The sequence below is a fragment of the Mesoplodon mirus genome (assembly GCF_964341445.2).
Source record: "Mesoplodon mirus genome assembly, chromosome: 1".
Taxonomy (NCBI): Eukaryota; Metazoa; Chordata; class Mammalia; order Artiodactyla; family Ziphiidae; genus Mesoplodon; species Mesoplodon mirus.
In genome coordinates this window covers 60,498,915-60,518,473 of record NC_138976.1, presented here as the reverse complement: position 1 = coordinate 60,518,473, position 19,559 = coordinate 60,498,915, and the positions used below count along the sequence as shown (strand labels likewise).

Here is a 19,559-nt window from a genome sequence, read left to right as displayed (position 1 = left end):
TAGAATTAAGCATATATTTTAAATGAAAAATATTATATTCAATGACTATCAGTTCTTTAAAAAGTGTACTCACCGCGGTTTTTTTTAAAGTGTACTTTTTCCTTATATACATTTAATTCAGTGTACTTAGGAAAAGAGTCATATTTAAAATAGTTGTATAATATCTGATCCCAAAGTAGAAATCAGTGATTTGCTGACAAAGAGATATTTTTTTGCTTAAAAATTTTTAAAGCTGCTATTTACACAAATCATAAAACAAATCATAAAACAGCTTGTGCTTTGGCATTCACTAAATGTCATCCACTCCAGAGAGAGCGTTTCCCTTACTTTCCTTGTTGGAGATAAAAATGTAAGTAATGCTCAGATGGATTTAAGAGAGAAAATTTTACATGAGCAAGACACATGCGTACAGATTTTCTTTCTCTTTCTCTTCCACAGACCCACATGAATTATAATTACTTCGTAGAGGTTTCTTCAACGCTATTCTTAAAATTTTGCTCATTTTTTTAACTTCAGTAATCATTTAAGGTAGTCTTACAATGTTGGTGTAAGTAATCATTTATCTTTAATAGCTTTAAAGTGAAAAAGAAAAACTATTTTCTTCGGCTCTTCTTTGAAATGTATAATAAATATGTTGTATTACTTATTTAATTTTATCCTAAAAAGTACATGTTATACTTTTACTGGAGAATACAAATGAAAATTATCCATGACTTGGCTTATTTAAGAATCAAAACCAACCATCTCCTACTTAAGGAAGTTTAGGTTAGTAATTAAAGGAAATATAGTTAAAATTAATTTTATATTATTAGATAGAAGGCTACACATACCAATATTCATGCTTTTTTGCGCAACTTTGGGGTTTTGCTATTGATTTAAGGATTGTTAGTCTCATTCACAGTATGAGTTCTACAAATCTTATACTTGGATTTGATATCATTTATGAGAAAATAAACTAGACTTATTCATGTATTCATTTGGTTTCCATTTGAAACAAATACAGTACGGAACTAGAATGCCTTTACCAATAATAATTACCTCCATGCTTCTATTGTAGGTGAAGACATTAACTGAAGAGTGTTCCAACAAGAAGGTATCAATCAATTCACTAAAGCAAAGACTTAGTGTCGCTGTAAAAGAGAAGTCACAGTATGAACAGATGTATCAGAGAACTAAAGAGGAGTTAGAAAAAAAGGTATGGTTTTAGGACATTTTAGCCTGGAGGTGGACCATAACAATGCCTTTTTCATTTTTAAAGTTGTCCTTTTTTTCTCCCCAAAAGTACTATGAGCTATTTAAATGTTTCAGATAACTGCAAAGAACATTTATATCTCTACATAAAACACTAAGAATTTGTTTACTATTAAAGGTAGTGCTGTATTAGAGAGACAGATTTACTTGTCTTGATAATTTCTAATAAATGAAAACTATTGTTAAGAACTGGCATTTATATAAGTGGATATAAATTTTTAAGTCCACCTAAACTTATAAGCTAATTAAATACTTCCATTTGACATATGAAATCTTTCGGTCTAAAATGGCTTCCATGTCTTTAATGATTTATAATTTTTAAAAAGCATAAACTTTATTTGATGATAAATATATGATAATATGTGTGCAGGATATTCATTGAAAATAAACAAAAACAACCATGAATTTTACTCAAATAAAAATGAATACAAGATACAGAGAGAGTAATGAAACCCTTTCCTTATTTGACATCTCTAACATCCAAATCTGTTTAAGAAATATTTTTTAATTCTATGATTACTGGTCTTTTGCAGGACCTCAAGCTTACTTTCCTCGTATCAAAAATAAATGAGACTGAATCTGCTATGGCAGAAATTGAAACAGCAGCATCTAAGCATCTTCAAGGATTAGCAATGCAAAGTGAGCAGGCCCTAGAAGGTGCACAGAAGAAACTGCTGCTAGCCAATGAGAAAGTGGAAGAGTTCACCATATTTGTGAAGGTTTGAATTCTTTGTGCTTTACTAACTTGTACTTTACTTCAGGCAGAGTGGGCAGTGGTCTACTTCAGAGGATTTGGGAAGTACGTTTAAGTTCCTTTCTGCTTTCCTAAACCACAAAGCATCTTCCCCTACTTGCCACACTGTTCAAATTTTCTCTGTAAAAGATTTGTTTTTATAGCTTGAGTTTTAAAATGTCCACTCTATTATTAATATTCTTTTCTTAATGTCATTTTAGTTATGAAATTGTGGTAATCACATAATCAAGACAGGTGGGGTTTTTTTTGGTTTTTTGATTATTTTTATTTTGGCTGTGTTGGGTCTTCATTGCTGTATGCGGGCTTTCTCTAGTTGCAGTGAGCGGGGGCTACTCTTCGTTGCGTGTGCAGGCTTCTCATTGTGGTGGCTTCTCTTGTTGCGGAGCACGGTCTCCAGGCGCTGGGGCTTCAGTAATTGCAGCATGCGGGCTCAGTAGTTGTGGCACTCAGGCTCAGTAGTTGTGGCTTGCGGGCTCTAGAGAGCAGACTCAGTAGTTGTGGCGCACGGGCTTAGTTGCTCCGTAGCATGTGGGATCTTCCTGGATCAGGGCTCGAACCTATGTCCCTTTCATTGGCAGGTGGATTCTTAACCACTGCGCCACCAGGGAAGTCCCAAGACAGATTTTAAGACAAAAGAATTGAGTCATTTTCATTCCACTCTCCTTTTAAAAATCATCCAAGCAAGAACAACTTGCTCCATGATAATTGAAGTTAAGAGACATTGCACCCCAGCCCATGACCTATCAGACGTGGAATGGATAGAGGAATGGTAAATAATCTAGCAGGACAAAAGGAAGACAAGCTGAAGTGTCTACAAAGGGTGTACCATCTGGAAATTATCTGACCACTGAAGACTCCCAGAACAGTTCTGGCATTGGCTGCACAAGGAACCACCAAAGCTGAGGGTGGTGGTGGAGAGGAGAATACCAGGCTAAAATGGGTGTTTTGTTTGAAAGTCTTTATAAGGAATTTTTAGACCTCTGGCCTGTACTTCTGCCCCACATGGTCAGCCAGTATTCCTCCCTTAACTATTCTGGAAAAACTCAGGAGGAGCAGTTCTAGTTTCAGAGATATGAGGCACTGAGGGCTGGGAACCTGGTGATTGCTCCGCTCCTTTCAATCCCACTGTGAGTTGTTTGCACCCCTGTTTAGTGCCTTTTATTCTGCCTCGTATTATAGTCAGTAAACGGATATGTTTCCATTGTATAAATTATGATGAGTTCCTTAAAGTCAAGAACAACGTTCTATTAATCTCTACCTCCACAACATGTACCATAGTGACTTGCAAAGTGTTGGCATGCAATAATGATCACTAACTAATCAAATTGAATTTCTCTTAGGAATATGAAATTTTAATTAAAGCCCTTTTGGCCTTTAAAAATAAGAATTAAGACAACCACTACTGTGGGACGGTAACTCTTTACTTTCCCCCTTTTATCTCCTGAAGTTGCAATGTTCTCTTTTTTTCTTTAACCAATCTTCGATGAGATTGAGTTCTTCCCGCTACTTGTTTCTTTGGCTGGCATATATTATTAAAAACTTGCCTATCATAACAGTAGAAACTTACTTAAATATATAAATATTTTTAATTGATGGAACCTTTATAAAATTAAAGTTTAAATGTCCTCTATGGAATAAAATAACATCAACACTTACTGTCTTCTTTCTCAAATAACCCTACTATTATTTGAACCACTCAGCTAGACTTGCTGCATATATAATTATTATATATATAAATATGTTAGTGTTCTCAAATCAGTTACCCCCTTAGGTATTGATCTTATTTTTAAGAATTAACATTCCTCGGCTTATAATTTGAATATAAGATGGCAAATAACTGGATCTTATATATAGTACCATTTTCTTTATTCCTCTGAAAATAACAGCTTACAACATTTTATGCCAGTGTTAATAGTACCCCATTTAGAACAAATCCCTTACTTTGTTTCTTTGGAAATCATAGATACCTTGGGAGTTTTCTCATTTAAAGAATATCTACAAAAGGAATGGAATAAAACATTTTATCTCTTTCAATGAAGGTTTCAAATGGTATAAAGTCAGACCAATAGTCCTTGCCTCAGAGGACTCTAAATGATTGCAGAGTATTAATTTAAATTTATTAATTTAATATTTGCTTTTCCAGATTTAAAATGTCATTCCTTCCAAATGCTTGTTGAATAGTCTCACTGTTTAACTTATGATAAGCACTCTCATTGAATATTGTCATTATTTTACTCATGATATAGAGCTATTTTTATTATGATTTTTGGCTTCATAAACCTTTGTTTTCCGTGTTTTATATTCAGCTAAGAGTTGCATTTTTTGTGCTGTTAGCCAATATATAAAATATGAAATGCAGGGCTTCCCTGGTAGCGCAGTGGTTGAGAGTCCGCCTGCCGATGCAGGGGACACGGGTTCGTGCCCCGGTCCGGGAGGATCCGACATACTGCGGAGCGGCTAGGCCCGTGAGCCATGGCCGCTGAGCCTGCACGTCCGGAGCCTGTGCTCCGCAATGGGAGAGGCTGCAACAGTGAGAGGCCTGCGTACCGCAAAAAAAAAAAAAAAAAATATATATATATATATATATATATATATATATATATATATATATGAAATGCACACTTATAAGATTTACTCAAATGCTAATTATGATTTTTCCTAAAGTATTCCTTGAACGTGTCCTGTTTAAAAAATAATTGATAACCAGAAGTTTTTAAAATAGAAAAATGAATTTTATGATTAGATATCTGATTATTATAGACTTGACGAAGTTTCATGACCTTTATGATAATGTAATGGGTGTACTTCTTCACATAGAGTAGTTTGGCAAAAATTATCTTTTAAAAAACAAACTTCTTATTTACGTCCAAGGATATGAATAGTATTTAATGATATAGTGAATGTCTAATCGCTAGCTGTTCGAGAGTAACATACTACTCCTTCATATATTTCACCAAAAATGATATAGAGTATAGATGTCCTAGTAGATAAATTCAGGATTGCCGTGGTTTCATGACTTTTTAATTTGAGTAACATATTAAAGGTCCTATAGTAGAGAATGATAACAGATATGGATAAAATATTTTTAGTACTCTTTCAGAAATTTTCCATGTTGTTTCAGTTTGGTATTTAGATTGCTCTCATTAAAATCAACAGATTCTATTACATTTAAATAACATTCATAATTTCGGGCATTATTGAATCAAAATCTTGGTTGGGATGAGGCCCAATAATCTGCATATAACAACTAGGTGATATTACACATTAATACTGTTTTGAAAACATTGTTTTTTTTTTAAAACCCAACATTGCTTTTATGGATTGAATCTATATAACAAAATATTTATCAGTTTGGTATTTAATAGCACCTTTTACCACTCATGACTTCTAATGGTAATTCGACATTTGTTTTACTTAACTTTGTTTTAGGGTCAATATGTTTTTGATAATGGTACCACTTCTACTGCTTAATCCATTTCTCTCATAAAGGGCCACAAGCAAACTAATGCCCAAACCAGAAACATTGGCAAAGACTGGATATTTGGGTCTGAGGAAGGAGATTACTGTCATCCTTCTCTTCCTCACACATATGGCCCACCCTAGGACTGGGCAGAAATGCTCAGGAGCTGCCATCTGCAGTGACATACCATCAGTGATGTCCTAAACACTACTGCATTACAGCTCAGCTTTCACCTTTTAAAAAATTTAAGACCTTCCATAATTTGACCCTATTCTGTTTAGAATCTAATTTTTTTCCCACTACTCTCCAAATTTTACCCAGATTGTGTTCAGTCTTGCCTTTCCTCAAGTTCTCCTTCTTCCTTGACATATCCTTCTCTCTTTGCTCTTTGCTCTAAATCCTTCCGATTTACCTCAGGGCCTTCCTCTTTCATGAATCATTTCTTTAACTCTGTGGTTAAGGGGAAAGGGCCCTACTCTGCCAGTTTCTGATTCTGTTACCTCAGGCAAGTGACCTAATCCTCTGTGTCTCAGTTTCCCCATCTATAGAATTAGTGTAATGATGGGACATACCTGAAGTGAGGATTTAAATAAGTTAACATAGATAAAGCTCAAACATTGCCCAATATGCTCAGTGTTATCTGAGTGTCAGCTAGTAGTATGGCTATTATTTATCTCCTGAATAATTATTGTATATACCATATAGATTAACACATAACTGCAAACTCTCATATTTTTCTTTTTGTTTCAAGTAGATTATTACAGTCAATTTGAAGTTAGGGTATTGTCATTCATTTACCCAAAGTACTGGCACATAATAGGGCTCACTAAATTCTTGAAGAATTGATTTTACATCTGCTTTAAGAATGGTACAGGACACATAATCACTGCTCAGATTGAAACCTCTGTGAAGGCAAGAGCTGTGCACATTGCTTAACAAGCATAGTTAAAGAATGTGCATAGTTCCTACATGGAACATTATGATCACCAGGACTCATTCTGTGCAGAGCTTATTAGGGTATCAAGTACACAAAAGTATTTAATAAATATTATTAGTAGTATTAATAGTAATAATGTTTGTTCTGGCCATGTTATGGAATCTGTGTTCCCTTTACTCTTTTCATTTATGCATAGGGCACAACCAGATTATAGAAGAGGAGTGGCCATCTGTTCTAGATCTAGTCTTGAATATGGAATTTTGCCCTGGAGTAAAATCAGGTGCTTTGAGCATCTGGGCTGGATATATGTGGCAGAGCTGAGGCTTTGAATTCTCCTAATAACTGAATAAAACACACAAGGGAAATTTCTAGAAGTGTTTGCTCAGTTTGATTGAGCCCTGATATAGGCTTGTTAATGTGCTTGTATGTGAGAGTCATATGCTCAATTCCATCTTCTCGATGGCTTTTGTTAGCTGATAAATAAATACCAGCCAAAGAACAACGTTTAGCCAGAAGCTTAAATCATTTAATTATCAATATGTACTTGCTTGGTAAGATTTAGTATGATGATTTGGGCATATAAATTGCTTGCTTCTTTAGTGAGAACATTTGTAGAGCATTATAATTTTATTTTTAATAGGTACAATTGTTAATACTTTGGTACTGATCTACTCTATTATGATTTTTTTCTATTTTTCCAACTTTATTGAGATACGACATATAACAATATATAAGATTAAGCCATACAATATGGTGACTTGATACATGTATATATTATGAAATGTTTACTACAATAAGGGTAGTTAACACATCCTTAACCTCACATAATTACCATTTTATTGTTATTGTTATGGTGAGGACATTTAAAATCTACTCTCATAGCAAATTCCAAGTATACAACACAGTATTGTTAACTATAGTCACTATGCTGTACATTAGATCCCTGGAACTTATTCTTATAACTGGAAGTTTGTACCACTTGACCAACATCCCATTTCCCCCACCCCTAAGCCCCTATCTTTTTCTGTCTGATTTATTTATCTTAGTATAATACTCTCAGGGTCCATCCATGTTGTCACAGATGACAGGATTTCCTTCTTTTTCATGGCTGAGTAATATTCCATTTGTGTGTGTGTGTGTGTGTGTGTGTGTGTGTGTATCCACAGATACACACACATACGCACATGCCACATTTTCGTTATCCATTAATCCATTGATGGACACTTAAGTTGCTTCCATGTCTTGACTAGTGCAACTAATGCTGCACTGACCATGGGAATGCATATGTCTCTTTGAGATCCTGTTTCATTTCCTTTGGATATATACTCAGAAGTGAGATTGCTGGTAGTTCTATTTTTAATTTTTTTGAGGGACCTCTATACTGTTTTCCATAGTGGTTGTGCCAATTTACATTCCCACCAACGGTACATAATGGTTCCCTTTTCTCCACATCCTCATTAGCATTTGTTGTCTCTTGTCTATTTGATAATAGCCATTCCAACAGGTGTGAGGTGATATCTTGTGGTTTTGATTTGCGTTTCTCTGATGATTAGTGAGGTTGAGCACCTTTTCATGAACTTGTTGACCATTTGTATGTGTTCTTTGGAAAAATGTCTGTTGAGGTCCTCTGTCCATTTTTAACTTGGATTATTTGGGTTTTTGTTATTAAGTTATATGAGTTGTATATAGTTTGAAGTCAGGAAATGTGATACCTCCAGCTTTGTTCTTTCTCAAGATTGCTTTGGCTATTCAGTCTTTTGTAGTTTCATACAAATTTGGGGATTTTTTTCCTATTTCTGTGAAAAATGCCATTGGAATTTTGATAGAGGTTGCAGTGAATCTCTAGGTGGCTTTGGGTAGAATGGACATTTGAACAATATTCACTCTTTTAATCAGGATATCATTCCATTTATTTGTGTCTTCTTTAGTTTCTTTCATCAGTGTCTTATAGTTTTTGGTGTATAGATCTTTCACTTCCTTGGTTAAATTTATTCCTAAAATTTTATTGTGTTGGGTGCCACTATAAGTGGGATTGTTTTATTTCTTTTTTACATGTTTAATTCTTAAGTGTATAGAAACACGACTAATTGATTTTTGTCTGTTGATTTTGTATCCTGCAACTTTACTAAATTTGTTGATTAATTCTAACAGCTTTTTGATGGAGTCCTTAGGACTTTCTATATAAAAGATCATGTCATGAGCAAACAAAAACAATTTTATTTCTTTCTTTCTGATTTGGATGCCTTCTATTTCTTTTTACTGCCTAATTGCTCTAGCTAGGACTTCCAGTACTGTGCTGAATAGGAGTGGTGAGAGTGGGCACTTTTCTCTTGTTCCTGATCTTAGAGGGAAAGGTTTCAGCCTTTCACTGTTGAGTGTGATGTTAGTTTGGGCTTGTATTATATGGCCTTTGTTATGTTCCAGTATGTTCCTTCTATACCCAGTTTGTAGAGAGTTTTATCATGAAAGGATGTTAAATTTTGTCCAGTGCCCTTTCTGCATTTATTAAGATGATCATATGATTTTTATCCTTCATTCTTTTAATGTAGTGTATCACATTTATTGATTTGTGTATGTTGACTCATTCTTGCATTCCAGGAATAAATCCCACTTCACCATGGTGTATGATCCTTTTAATGTGTTGTTGAATTCAGTTTGCTAGTATTTTGTTCAGAGGTTTTGCATCTATATTCATCAGGGGCATTGGCCTGTAGTTTTCTTTTCTTGTAGTGTCCTTATCTGGCTTTGGTATCAGGTTAATGCTCACCTCATAAAATGAGTTTGAAAGTGTTTTCTCCTTTTACATTTTTTGGAAGAGTTTGAGAAGGATTGACTTTAATTTTTCTTTGGTAGAATTCACCAGTTGAAGCCATCAAGTCATGGACTTTTCTTTTTTGGAAGGTGTTTGATTGCTGATTCAGTCTTCTTACTCATTATCAATCTGTTGAGATTTTCTGTTACTTCATGATTCAGTCTTGGTAGGTTGTATGTTTTAGGAATTTATCCATTTCTTCTAGGTTGTCCAATTTGTTGAAATATAATAGTTCATAGTATCCTCTTATGATCCTTTGTATTTCTGTAGTATCAGATGTAATATCTTCTCTTTCATTTCTAATTTTATTAATTTGAGTCCTCTCTTCTTTTTCTTGGTAAATCTAGATAAAAGTTTATCCATTTTGTTTATCTCTTTAAAAAACTAGCTCTTAGTTTCATTAATCTTTTCTATTGTCTTTTATGTCTCAATTTATTTATTTCCACTCTTCTCTTTGTTATTTCCTCCCTTCTACTACCTTTGGGTTTAGTTTGTTCCTTTTGTAGTTCCTTGAGGTGTAAAGTTAGATTATTTTTTTGAGATTTTTTTTTTTGATTAATGTAGGGTTCCACATGGCAGAAGAGGCCAGTGACAGGAGTTGGGTGTTGGCGTGCAGGTGCTCAGGTGGAAGGGCTAGCTGCAGGTGAACCCAGGGGTGCAGACCAGTAAGAGGAGACAGAGCCAGATCTGGGCCCACAAACAGCTGTGGGGGCCTTAGCTGTCAGCATGTAGTCCTATGGCTACAGGGCCTCACCACAGGCACTTGCATGTCATTGGAGGCCAGTGACAGGAGTCAGACCAGTGGCAAACTGGTCCACAGCTGAAGGGGTTAGCCCCAAATGCATGCACGGCAGTGTATCAGCTGCAGGGGTCTAGGCTGGCATCTTGCACTTCTGCAGCTGCAAAGGCCAAGCTGACTTCCAGTGCAGATTGGAGGGTCCAGTTGGGGACAGGGGAGGGAGTCAGTCAGGTGGCATCCGTGAAGGGGGAAACCTGTGGGGGGAAATCACAGTGGTGAAATCTGCAGGGGGTTCATGGCAGCTGTCCTGGGCTTTGGTTTCTTCAGTGGCGAAAGCTGTTGGGATCCTGCACAGAGCTGTAAACCACAGCTGCTCTTGCTGCATAGCTGATATTGGGAGCCCCAGGCATTCTTCCTTGCTCCAACCTGTCTTTATTTGTCTTAGCTCTGCCAGTCTCTGGGTGGTGTGAAACTGAAGTGGGTACTTCATGCAGTGATATGAAAAACTGGGGAACTTGGTTCCTCACCTCATTCTCCCTTTCCCAGCAAGAGAACTCTTTTGAACTGGGCAGTTCCCCCTTGGCACTGAGCAGTGCCACCCTGGGGTATGCAATGATGCAGGCAAAATGAAACTGTCCTTCTTTTTCTTTGTGTGGAGTTATTCTCAGGTTTTTTGCTCCACTGTGTTGCTGAAATTTCTTAAGTGGACTCCTGAGCTCTTCCAGAGCTATTTTTGATTGTGGATATCTGTCTAATTGCTGATATTTGTGGGGAGATGGAGGCTGGATCTCCCACCCTATATTTTGGTGACATCACTTCTTAATTATGATTTTTAAACAGTTTTATAATAAAATCCTATTTGAGTTAACTCTTTCTGTCCTATCATTATATAAGAAAGGTAAATGACAGCTGTTTTTAAAAACAAGTTTTTTAATAAAAATACATTACTTTAAGTGTGTGAACTTTAAAATATGTAAATTATATCTTGATAAAGCTGTTTAGGAAGCTGTTAAAAAAAAAGACTTTACTTCTCCAAGAAACTATGATGGTAGGAGTGACTCCACAGTATTGGAGCAGCCAGTTACAACCTTCATCATAATAATCAAATCTTACTGAAAAATCTAATCAGTCCATTATGATTCAGTGAAATTCAAAACTTTTTGTAGTTTGCTAACACAGATCAAGACTCATTATAAAGACTGGAAAACTAGATCTTAATAAGACTGGAATGAAATAGCTTGCTGTCTTTTGCTCTAACACTATTGCTCACTGCTTACAATAAATTATGATATTGAAAAACATAGTGACTTTAAGTTGAGATGTAAATCTAAGAAAGTAGTTTTACTTTGAAAATATAATCAAATATTGGGACAATTCCTAGCCCATGATATTCCAAGAAGTTTAAGAAGGCTGACATAAATTTTTAGAAATTCAGTTAACATTAATTGAATGCTTATTTTGTGCCATAGAGTGTTTTTACTTACCTTGACAATAAGTGATAGCCATTATTCAACTGATGCAAGCAGAGTGAAACTTTTTTAAGCTTCTATTGTTTTTAACATTGGAGTATTTTTAAAGTTTTGCACAATTTGGGGGTTTTAAAGTTGCTTAGGGGGGGACCTTCAAGATGGCGGAGGAGTAAGACATGGAGATCACCTTCCTCCCCACAAATACATAAAAATACATCTACATGTGCAACAACTCATACAGAACACCTACTGAACGCTGGCAGAAGACCTCAGCCTTCCCAAAAGGTAAGAAACTCCCCGTGTACCTGGGTAGGGCAAAAGAAAAAACAGAGACAAAAGAGTAGGGATGGGACCTGCACCTCTGGGAGGGAGCTGTGAAGGAGGAAAAGTTTCCCCGCACTAGGAAGCCCCTTCACTGGTGGAGACGGGGGGTGGGGGGAGAGCTTTGGAGCCACGGAGGAGAGCGCAGTAACAGGGGTGCAGAGGGCAAAGCAGAGAGATTCCCACACAGAGGACTGGTGTCGGCCAGCACTCACCAGCCCGAGAGGCTTGTCTGCTCACCCGCCAGAGTGGGTGGGGGCTGGAAGCTGAACCTTGGGCTTTGGAGGTCAGGTCTCAGGGAGAGGACTGGTGTTGGCTGCATGAACACAGCCTGAAGGGGGCTAGTGCACCACAGCTAGCCAGGAGGGAATCTGGGAAAAAGTCTGGACCTGCCGAAGAGGCAAGAGACCATTGTTTTGGGGTGCACAAGAAGAGAGGATTCAGAGCACTGCCTAAACAAGCTTCAGAGATGGGCGCAAGCTGCGGCTATCAGCTTGGAACCCAGAGATGGGCATGAAATGCTAATGCTGCTGCTGCAGCCACCAACAAGCCTGTGTGCAAGCACAGGTCACTATCCACACCTCCCCTCCCGGGAGCCAGTGCAGCCCTGTACTGCCAGGGTCCCGTGATCCAGGGACAACTTCCCTTGGAGAACAAATGGCGTGCCCCAGTCTGTTGCAGCATCATGCCTCTGCCGCCACAAGCTCACCCCTCATTCCAGTTATAACTAGCATACCCTTCCCTCCCACCAGCCTGAATGAGCAAGAGCCCCCTAAAAAGCCACTGGTTTAACCCCCTCCTGTCTGGGCGGGGAACAGATACATGAGGGCAACTTACACGCACAGGTGGGGCCAAAACCAAAGCTGAACCCCAGGAGCTCTGCAAACAGAGAAGAGAAAGGGAAATCTCTCCATGCAGCTTCAGGAGCAGATTAAATCTCTACTATCAACTTGATGTACCCTGCATCTCTGGAATACCTAAACAGAAAACAAATCATCCCAAATTGAGACAGTGGACTTTGGGAGCAACTATAGACTTGGGATTTGCTGTCTGTGGCTGATTTGTTTCTAATTTTTATGTTAATCTTACTTTAGTGTTTAGCGCATGTGATCATTGGTGGATTTGTTTACTGGGTTAGTTGCTCTTTTTAAATTATTATTACTTTTTTTCATTTTAATAATGTTTTTATTTATTATTATTTTAAAATCTTTATTTATTTTTCTTTCTTTTTTTTCACCCTTTTCTTCAGAGCCATGTGGCTGACAGGGTCTTCGTGCTCTGGGCTGGTGTCAGGCCTGAGCCTCTGAGGTGGGAGGGCTGAGATCAGGACTTTGGACCACTAGAGACCTCCTGGCCCCAGCTAATGTCAATCGGCGAGAGCTCTCCCAGAGATCTCTGTCTCAACGCTAAGACCCAGCTCCACCCAGCAACCAGCAAACTCCAGTGCTGGACGCCCCATTCCAAACAACTAGCAAGACAGGAACACAACCCCACCCATTAGCAGAGAGGCTGCCTAAAATCATACTAAGTTCACAGACACCCCAAAACACAACACCAGACATGGCCCTGCCCATCAGAAAGACAAGATCCAGCCCCACCCAGAAGAACACAGGCATCACACCCCTCCACAAGGAAGCCTACACAAGCCACTGAACCACCCTTACCCACTGGGGACAGACACCAAAAACAATGGGAACTACGAACCAGCAGCCTGCAAAAAGAGGACCCCAAACACAGTAAGTTAAACAAAATGAGAAGACAGAGAAATATGCAGCAGATGAAGGAGCAAGGTAAAAACCCACCAGACGAAACAAATGAAGAGGAAATAGGCAGTCTACCTGAAAAAGAACTCAGAATAATGATATTAAAGATGATCCAAAATCTTGGAAATAGAATGGAGAAAATACAAGAAACGTTTAACAAGGACCTAAAAGAACTAAAGAGCAAACAAACAATGATGAACAACACAATAAGTGAAATTAAAAATTCTCTAGAAGGGATCAACAGCAGAATAACTGAGGCAGAAGAACGGATAAGTGACTTGGAAGATAAAATAGTGGAAATGACTACCGCAGAGCAGAATAAAGAAAAAAGAATGAAAGGAATTGAGGACAGTCTCAGAGACCTCTGGGACAACATTAAACGCACCAACATTTGAATTATAGGGGTCCCAGAAGAAGTAGAGGAAAAAAAGGGTCTGAGAAAATATTTGAAGAGATTATATTTGAAAACTTCCCTAATATGGGAAAGGAAATAGTCAAGTCCAGGAAGCGCAGAGGTTCCAAACAGGATAAATCCAAGGAGAAACATGCCAAGACACATATTAATCAAACTATCAAAAACTAAATACAAAGAAAAAATATTAAAAGCAGTAAGGGAAAAGCAACAAATAACATACAAGGGTATCCCCATAATGTTAACAGCTGATCTTTCAGCAGAAACTCTGCAAGCCAGAAGGGAGTGGCACAACATATTTGAAGTGATGAAAAGGAAAAACCTACAACCAAGATTACTCTACCCAGCAAGGATCTCATTCAGATTCAACGGAGATATTAAAACCTATACAGACAAGCAAAAGTTAAGAGGATTCAGCACCACCAAACCAGCTTTACAACAAATGCTAAAAGAACTTCTGTAGGCAGGAAACACAAGAGAAGGAAAAGACCTACAAAAACAAACCCAAAACAATTAAGAAAATGGTAATAGGAACATACACATCGATAATTACCTTAAATGTAAATGGATTAAATGCTCCAACCAACAGACATAGACTGGCTGAATGGATACAGAAACACGACCCATGTATATGTTGTCTACAAGAGACCCACTTCAAACCTAGGGAGACATACAGACTGTAAGTGAGGGGATTGAAAAAGTATTCCATACAAATGGAAATCAAAATAAACCTGTAGTAGCAATTCGAATGTCAGACAAAATAGACTTTATTTATTTATTTATTTATTTATTTATTTATTTATGGCTGCGTTGGGTCTTCATTGCTGTGCGAGGGCTTTCTGTAGTTGTGGTGAGCGGGGGCTGCTCTTCGTTGCAGTGAGCAGGCTTCTCATTGCAGTGGCTTCACTTGTTGCCAAGCATGGGCTCTAGGTATGCAGGCTCAGTAGTTGTGGCTTGCGGGCTCTAGAGTGCAGGCTCAGTAGTTGTAGTATATAGGCTTAGTTGCTCCACGGCATGTGGGATCTTCCTGGACCAGGGCTCGAACCTGTTTCCCCTGCATTGACAGGCAGATTCTTAACCGCTGTGCCACCAGGGAAGTTCCAAAAATAGACTGTAAAATAAACACTATTACAAGAGACAAAGAAGGACGCTACATAATGATCAAGGGATCAATCCAAGAAGAAGATATAACAATTGTACATATTTACGCACCCAACATAGGACCACCTCAATACATAAGGCAAATGCCAACAGCCATAAAAGGGGCAATCAACAGTAACACAATAATAGTAGGGTACTTTAACATCCCACTTTCACCAATGGACAGATCATCCAAAATGAAAATGAATAAGGAAGCACAAGCTTTAAATGGAACATTAAACAAGATGGACTTAATTGATATTTATAGGACATTCCATCCAAAAACAGCAGGATACACTTTCTTCTCAAGTGCTGATGGAACATTCTCCTGGATAGACCATATCTTCAGTCACAAATCCAGCCATGGTTAATTTAAGAAAATTGAAATCATATCAAGTATCTTTTCTGACCACAATGCTCTGAGACTATATATCAATTACAGGAAAAAATCTGAAAAAAATACAAACACATGGAGGCTAAACAATACACTACTAAATAACCAAGAGATCACTGAAGAAATCAAAGAGGAAATCAAAAAATACCTAGAAACAAATGACAATGAAAACATGACGACCCAAAACCTATGGCACACAACAAAAGCAATTCTAAGAGGGAAGTTTATAGCAATAAAATCATACCCCAAGAAACAAGAAACATCTCAAATAAACAACCTAACCTTACACCTAAAGCAATTAGAGAAAGAACCAAAAAACCCCCAAAGTTAGCAGAAGGAAAGAAATCATAAAAATCAGAGCAGAAGTAAATGGAAAAGAAATGAAGGAAACAGTAACAAAGATCAGTAAAACTAACGTCTACCTCTTTGAAAAGGTAAACAAAATTGATAAGCCATTAGCCAGACTCATCAAGAAAAATAGGGAGAAGACTCAACAGAATTAGAAATGAAAAAGGAGAAGTAACAGCTGACACTGCAGAAATACAAAGGATCATGAGAGATTACTATAAGCAGCTGTATGCCAATAAAATGGACAATGTGGAAGAAATGGACAAATTCTTAGAAAAGCACAACCTTCCAAGACTGAACCAGGAAGAAATAGAAAATATAAACAGACCAGTCACAAGCACTGAAATTGAAAATGTGATTAAAAAATCTTCCAACAAACAAAAGCCCAGGACCAGATGGCTTCACAGGTGAATTCTATCATACATTTAAAGAAGAGCTAACACCTATCCTTCTCAAACACTTCCAAAATATAGCAGAGGGAGGAACACTCCCAGACTCATTCTACGAGGCCACCATCACTGTGATACCAAAACCAGACAAAGATGTCACAAAAAAAAGAAAACAACAGGCCAATATCACCGATTAACATGTATGCAAAAATCCTCAACAAAATACTAGCAAACAGAATCCAACAGCACATTAAAAGAATCATACACCATGATCAAGTGGGGTTTATCCCAGGAATGCAAGGATTCTTCAATGTACGCGAATCAATCAATGTGATACACCATATTAACAAACTGAAGAATAAAAACCATATGACCATCTCAGTAGATGCAGAAAAAGCTTCCAACAAACTTCAACACTCATTTATGATAAAAACTCTCCAGAAAGTAGGCATAGGGGAACCTACCTCAACATAATAAAGGCCATATATGACAAGCCCACAGCCAATATCATTTTCAATGGTGAACAACTGAAACCATTTCCACTAAGATCAGGAACAAGACAAGGTTGCCCACTCTTACCACTATTATTCAACATAGTTTGGAAGTTTTAGCCACAGCAATCAAAGAAGAAAAAGAAATAAAAGAAAAAGAAGAAATAAAACTCACTGTTTGCAGATGACATGATACTATACAGAGAGACTCCTAAAAATGCTACCAGAAAACTACTAGAGCTAATTAATGAATTTGGTAGAGTAGCACGGTACAAAATTAACGCACAGAAATCTCTTGCATTCCTATACACTAATGATGGAAAATCTGAAAGAGAAATTAAGGAAACACTTCCATTGACCATTGCAACAAAAAGAATAAAATACCTAAGAATAAACCTACCAAAGGAGACAAAAGACCTGTATGCCGAAAACTATAAGACACTGATGAAAAAGAAATTAATGATGATACTAACAAATGGAGAGATACACCATGTTCTTGGAGTGGAAGAATCAACATTGTGAAGATATCTGTATTACCCAAAGCAATCTACAGATTCAATTCAATCCCCATCAAACTAGCAATGACATTTTTCACAGAAGTAGGACAAAAAATTTCACAATTTTTATGGAAACACAAAAGACCCCGAATAGCCAAAGCAATCTTGAGAAAGAAAGCTGGAGCTGGAGGAATCAGGCTCCCTGATTTCAGACTATACTACAAAGCTACAGTAATCAAGACAGTATGGTACTGGCACAAAAACAAATATAGATCAATGGAACAGGATAGAAAGCCCAGAGATAAACCCACGCACGTATGGTCACCTTATCTTTGATAAAGGAGGCAAGAATATACAATGGACAAAAAATACCGTCTTCAATAAGTGGTGCTGGGAAAACTGTACAGCTACACGTAAAAGAATGAAATTAGAAGACTCCCTAACACCATATACAAAAATAAATTCAAAATGGATTAAAGACCTAAATGTAAGGCCAGGCAGTATAAAACTCTTAGAGGAAAACAGGCGGAACACTCTATGTCATAAATCACAGCAAGATCCTTTTTGACCCACCTCCTAGAGAAATGGAAATAGAAACAAAAATAAACAAATAAACTTCAAAGCTTTTGCGCAGCAAAGGAAATCATAAACAAAGCAAAAAGACAACCCTCAGAATGGGAGAAAATATTTGCAAACGAAGCAACTGACAAAGGATTAATCTCCAAAATATACAAGCAGCTCATGCAGCTCAGTATCAAAAAAACAAACAACCCAATCCAAAAATGGACAGAAGACCTAAATAGACATTTCTCCAAGTAAGAAACACAGATTGCCAACAAGCACATGAAAGGATGTGCAACATCACTGATCAGTAGTGGAATGCAAATCAAAACTACAATGAGGTATCACCTCACACCGGTCAGAATGGCCATCATCAAAAAATCTACAAACAGTAAACGGTTGAGAGGGTGTGGAGAAAAGGGAACCCTCTTGCACTGTTGGTGGGAATGTAAATTGATACAGCCACTATGGAGAACAGTATGGAGGTTCCTTAAGAAACTAAAAATAGAACTACCATAAGACCCAGAAATCCCACTACTGGGCATATACCCTGAGAAAACCATAATTCAAAAAGAGTCATGTGCCACAGTGTTCATTGCAGCACTATTTACAATAGCCAGGACATGGAAGCAAGCTAAGTGTGCATTGACAGATGAATGGATAAAGAAGATGTGGCACATATATACAACGGAATATTACTCAGCCATAAAAAGAAATGAAATTGAGTTATTTGTAGTGAGGTGGATAGACCTAGAGTCTGTCATACAGAGTGAAGTAAGTCAAAAAGAGAAAAACAAATACCATATGCACATATATATGGAATCCAAACACATATATATGGAATCCAAAATAAATGGTTCTGATGAACCTAGGGGTAGGACAGTAATAAAGATGCAGATGTGGAGAATGGACTTGTGGACATGGGGAGGGGGAAGGGTAAGCTGGGACGAAGTAAGAGAGTAGCATTGACATATATACACTACCAAATGTAAAATAGATGGCTAGTGGGAAGCAGTTGCACAGCACAGAGAGATAAGCTTGGTGCTTTGTGACCACCTAGAGGGGTGGGATAGGGAGGATGGGAGGGAGACACAATTGGGAAGAGTTATGGGGATATATGTATACATATAGCTGATTCACTTTGTTATACAGCAGAAACAATCACAACCTTGTAAAGCAATTATACTCCAATAAAGATGTTTAAAAAAAAAGTTGCTTAGAGAAGAACTGAGCATAGTTTGAACTAATAAGAGAAGGCAATTTTGCAGTGGATGGAAGGGAAATAAAAATAAAATCCAGATGGAAGTGGCACCCAGAGTTGAAAATAAGCAGAGACCTAGCATATATACAAAAGGCAAGTGTGATAATATGAAAACAAAAACTTAACTTGGATATATGGGTGGAAGGTAAAACATTTCAATGAACTTAATGCAATGAGACTGTACTATGTATCTGAAAGGTATAATTTGGAAGGGAAGAGGAATATTCAAGCATCATGTAGCATATTTCAACCAAATAACGTAACATTTTGTAATACTAGAGACTTTTGTTTTCCAAATACACCTATGTTGCTTTTAGCCAGCTGATGGCAACATTGCTAAAAACTAATATGTATCCTATTTGTAGAATGGCGGTTCAAAGCATTTTGAGTTAGTTTGCCTATAGTTGACAAGTAAAAGATGGAAGCAATATTGATGATATGCATATTTATACAGGATTACTGCTTTTAAATGAGTAAATATCTATATCTATCCTAATATTGTCCCCTTTTTTCCTAATAAATACTGTAATTTAAAATTGTAACAGTTTTAAAAATTGAGA

General features: G+C 37.3%; 1 protein-coding gene across 5 annotated transcripts in view; it reads left to right on the top strand.

The window, feature by feature from the left end:
* The window catches only part of CNTLN (centlein), a 357,687-nt gene that overhangs the window by 306,760 nt on the left and 31,368 nt on the right, over nt 1-19,559 (top strand). For all 5 annotated transcript variants that reach the window (XM_082619946.1, XM_082619947.1, XM_082619945.1 and 2 more), the window contains exons 22-23: nt 1,058-1,195; nt 1,785-1,970. In XM_082619946.1, the coding sequence (XP_082476072.1) occupies nt 1,058-1,195; nt 1,785-1,970 (324 nt within the window). The remainder of the gene's footprint in view (nt 1-1,057; nt 1,196-1,784; nt 1,971-19,559) is intronic.